The sequence below is a fragment of the Helicoverpa armigera genome, chromosome 19, assembly GCF_030705265.1.
Source record: "Helicoverpa armigera isolate CAAS_96S chromosome 19, ASM3070526v1, whole genome shotgun sequence".
Taxonomy (NCBI): Eukaryota; Metazoa; Arthropoda; class Insecta; order Lepidoptera; family Noctuidae; genus Helicoverpa; species Helicoverpa armigera.
In genome coordinates this window covers 9,273,758-9,278,392 of record NC_087138.1, presented here as the reverse complement: position 1 = coordinate 9,278,392, position 4,635 = coordinate 9,273,758, and the positions used below count along the sequence as shown (strand labels likewise).

At 31.8% G+C, this 4,635-nt stretch overlaps 1 protein-coding gene across 1 annotated transcript; it reads right to left on the bottom strand.

Moving 5' to 3' along the window:
• Positions 1-273: 273 nt before the first annotated feature.
• On the bottom strand, positions 274-4,001 carry LOC135118253 (uncharacterized). Its single transcript, XM_064039581.1, has 5 exons — positions 3,579-4,001; positions 2,724-2,936; positions 2,361-2,432; positions 1,757-1,915; positions 274-653 (listed from the first exon to the last, which is right to left on the bottom strand). The coding sequence occupies exons 1-5, from the start codon at positions 3,799-3,801 to the stop codon at positions 274-276; spliced, it is 1,047 nt and encodes a 348-aa protein (XP_063895651.1). The 5' UTR covers positions 3,802-4,001.
• Between the last annotated feature and the right edge of the window lie 634 nt (positions 4,002-4,635).

Below are 4,635 nucleotides of genomic sequence, written 5' to 3'. Positions count from 1 at the left end.
CCAATTCTAATGCTGGTGTGGTGCTTGCACAAAATGTGTATGACACTGGCTGTTTATAATTTTTGTACGCCTCTCACCATAAATACTAGAGCGTGGTCTGCAATTTTGTCATTGACGGTAGTGCCATTATTTACAAAACCACTCACTTGATCTGTTCTTCTATTATAATCGAAATGTGGAGTTAGGGCAACTTCGTCAAAAAGCAAAATACATAACTTTTCAGATTCTTTCATTTTTTTCACTTTTTTTTCTAATTCTTCAAATAAGTTTTCATTAATTCCGGGGTGCAATGAAGCCCGTGAGATCATCCTGGTAAGTGTTAGTGGGAAGGCAGTACAAAAACTTTCTTAGCCAGCGATATGCTCTGGGCCCCTGTTTATACAGGGATAAGGCCATCACTTTTTCGTCCTTATTAAATCGGCAACCTAATTTATGCTTCCCTGACTCTCGAAATTGTAGCATGGTGAAAATATTTGCTGCTGGTGAAAATTTGCTAAGTGCTTTCTTAAATGTTGCATTTTCTGACAATTTTAATGCTTTCTTCAATCTTGTCATTGCAGAATCCTTTTGTCCTTGTAATTTTTTTATTTTACTTTTTAGCATAATTGTCTCTGTGTCAAAACTGAAAATATTTCTTTTGACACCTTGTTTTCCTGAAAATACGAATTATGACTTTAGTTCTGGATAGCTCAGTTATAATAGTATGATGAGTCTGAAAATGAAGCAACACTATCATTCATTTCATTACTATAACTGCTATCTTTTGGCTTTTCAATGTCATTATTGATTACAAGGAAGAGTGGAAACATTTCCCCACACTAGGAATTTTTCCTGTATTGTGGGTGTATATATGTAACTGTATACATATATAATAATATAATAGGGTGGTCCACAAATGTATGGCGAAAAAAAAAATTTCAGGTAGAACTTTCGCCACCCCATTATTTTGTTACACATATCTATACTATTATCCATTTTAAATTTCAGCCCCCTATCTTATGTTAAAGACTTAAGCTCATCGACTTTAAAGTAAACTAATTTTATGAAAAAAAAAATTAATATGGGAAAGTCAGAATTTAAATGAAACATTTTTTTTTATTAACTTCTTTTATTAAAAAATAGTATTTAAATATTGCAAATCCAAAAAAACAAAGTAGGTCATGAAACAATTAGATGCAAAAAAGTTATTTTTTCTTAATCTAAAATTATGTGTACTATGTCTTTTTGGATGTCTCTATAGAAATTATTTTTGTGTTTTGTTCCACTACGTGGAGTATAAATTGCTAATCTTCCTCAAAAAAATAAAAAAAAAGTCAAAATCAGGCATTTCTTAGAAAAAATTAAAAATAAAACTTGATTGAGCACCCCCTTCCACTAAAGATAGATTGCTGTAATTTTACTAGGTTAATACTATAGATACGTGTAACAAATTTACGGGGTGGCTATATTGAAAAAATAAAAATGAAAATTTTGGACCACCCTAATGTATACTGTAAAACCCCGATCTACAGTAAATCCTAAGATTAACCAGTAAAACCTAAGATTTACCAACTCTCAGTGGTAAAAGTCCGTAAAGTTTTCGTACTTTTACCACTAAGGGTTAGTAAATCTTAGGTTTTACTGGTTAATCTTAGGATTTACCGTAGATCGGGGTTTTACAGTAACATAAATATACTCAAACACTGCACGAACCGACTTTTGCGAAAAAATGTAATCAGTATGCTACATGTAACAATGAATTGAATAAAAAAGGTACCTTTGGATGTAGGTGGGGCAGGTTGCTCAAATATTGATGGAGCCGGCTGATTTGGAGGTAGAACAGTTGGCTGCAGCACCTGTTCACATCTCTGACCCGAAAACATGGTTTCCCTTGTCATGTTAGTTACATCTTGTAAGGGCAATGATGAGTGGATACCTAAAATAGAATACAGTTCAGTTAAACGAAAGTTCAGTAAATTATTATTTAGTCAAATTAATATTTTAATATGGATTTCGTTTTCGGATAGAATTGCCAAAATGGCAGAATCACAATCAGTTTAACTCTAGATCAGTTTGAAATAAAAAATTAATCTAAGTTGGTTGGATCAAATTGTGGATAAATCCAGACTCGATCTAAGCCTGGTAAATCTAAAATGGCTTGAACAAAAGCCGTTATCTCCATATTTCTTTGTCTAATATTTCCTTAATAACAATCATATCTATTGGTAGTTTTACTATAAAATTTTCATTAAAAATAGTTTCTTTTCTTACACTAAAAGAGTATATATTACACTATGCTAGAAGGTTTTTATCATTTTATGAAAAAGAGTTCAAAATGGATTTATCGGTTTTTGATTAGTTCTCCTCAATTCTAGTAGTACCTTTAGATGTTGATGGGGTAGGTTGCTCAACAATTGATGGAGCAGGCTGAACAGGCAAAGATGAGTGAACACCTGAAATAGAATAGAGTATGTTTTTTAATAAATGTCATGATTGTTTAAGGTGATGATCATCTGATAATTGTTAAAATTACTGGTAGACACTCTAATATGGCCATTTAAATTTTTATATGAGAAGCTATTTGTGGTGTAAGTTCATATGGTTTCAGTCTTGTAAGTGTGGGGCCAGTTCATATGCACTAAAACTGCTTGAACAACTAAAAAACTGAGAGAAGAGTCACAAGTTCAATTCTGCTAACAGTAGGTATATTTAGAAATAGTTATTGCATACATTTATTGTCATACCTGATAAAAACAATGATGGAATTGCATTTTTGCTAAGTCTTTTGCTCGCAGTATAAAATTTTGGGTTAAAATGTGAGTGGCAAATTCTTCCATTTTTAAAGATAGACTTGGGATCCATCATTAAAACATTTCCACCAATTGCAAAAATCCAAGAATTAAATCTATCCAACTCTTTTTCTGGATCAGGGAACTTATGCAAGGTAGTATCTGGACCTGAAAAATTACCAAATATTATTTCTTGACCCAACTATCGATTTAATAGAAAAAAGACCTTAATTCAATAAAAAAAAAACACAAAGCACACATTTGATGTAGGTTGCACAGGTAATGGTCAGCTTAATGAAAAAAAAAGGAATTTCTGATTTTAAATGCAACATACAAGTTATCTTTTCTAAATTATTCCATGTAACTTTTTTATGGTTTTACTTGTGCTATGAGACATTCTCAACGTCTTACAAAATTTCATGTTCTAGATCAATGGGAAGTACCTTTTGGTTCAACTTATAGTCGTTTATCCTGAAGGTGAACACTACTAATTTCATACTTTATTAAAACCAATAAATCTAGCAAAATTAAAAGAAAATACCCATTCAAATTTTGGTTTTTAGTTTATTACATAAACTCCGATAGTTTTAAACAATACACAGATAATTTTTATCCAGTGGCTAAGATTTAATTGTTATTAACATTCTATGCACTTTTCACAAATTTAGATTTATATTAGGGAAACATCACTCTTCGAAAAGAGGCAAGACAGTAAGTTTGACTTCTAATTAAACCAAACCCGTACCGGTACCACCCTTGCAACTATCTATCAGCAATATAAAATTATTATACCTCATAATTTGTACTTACGTGTATTTTTGCAGTTCCGCACACAACACTTGCTCGCGTTCATGTTTATTAACAACACAAACAGTTTACCAAAGTAGTACAAAGTCCAGATTTTCATGCAAGGGTCGTTCAGAGAAAGCGATATCCAAAACTTTTCCAGGTCTACGTTTAAAAGCAGTATCGTCAGTGTCCTTACAAGCCAAGTCGTCAAGAAAAATCCACAAAATACTCGGAGCGCATCCATTCACTCGAAAAGAGAAAAACGGAATATTTTGTTTGAAAACAAACTGACATTTACTTGCGTTGCGTTCCTTTTCACAAGCTTTTATTTAGTTTTTCCCTCATTTAAAGCAGCTCCAAAAATTAATATATTTGCATTTGTGGATAATTTTATCCATTTAAATAAACGTATTATGATAATAAAATGTATTTGAAGGGTGTGAACTCATAATATAATTTAATTTATCAAAAAAATATTTTGATTATTTAAGAATATCTGAGTGAAACGAAACTTATCTTTGGGCTGAACCTATGAATATTTTGAGAAAAGCTCCATCTATCGTTAAGTAAGACAAACTTTTGATATTACTATACGGGTAAATTGAAAATCTATTAAACCAAATGTGTACCTATAAAAGCAGGAGCCTACTGAAATTGGTCGGCTATGATTCGGTCACTTTTGTTCTAAGTTATAGCACCGTGACCGACCGCGCGTGCTCGTCAGTTGTGTGTGGCGTTATTTTAAGAGAAATTCCAAATTTCAGGTAAGATTTTGACTTTGGTAACAAATTTATATCATTAGTGTTTTGTCACATATTGTGCAAAGTTAAATGTGTTTTTTGTTTTTGATTTGGCTGTTTAACAAACCATTGAGAGCATATTTTGTTTCCAATGTAGGTACGGTATATTCTCTAGAACGTTCTATTTACGAAATAAATTCGAATTACTTCCAAAAATCTCATTCGTGTCACTCTCATTTGTGTCGATTCACGAGTCACACGAATTATATGGAAAGTCACACTAATGATTTTTTTTGTTTACTTTTAGATTAAAGGGCTTATTACACTTGACTAAATTC

Bases quoted from the DNA above. Each gene is read 5' to 3' on its own strand.
- LOC135118253 (XM_064039581.1), bottom strand. From the start codon at position 3,801: ATGGATGCGCTCCGAGTATTTTGTGGATTTTTCTTGACGACTTGGCTT. The intron at 2,433-2,723 runs GTATGACAATAA...ATTCTATTTCAG, and splicing joins TCCATCATTGTTTTTATCAG to GTGTTCACTCATCTTTGCCT. The intron at 654-1,756 runs GTACCTTTTTTA...TCGTATTTTCAG, and splicing joins TGCCCCACCTACATCCAAAG to GAAAACAAGGTGTCAAAAGA.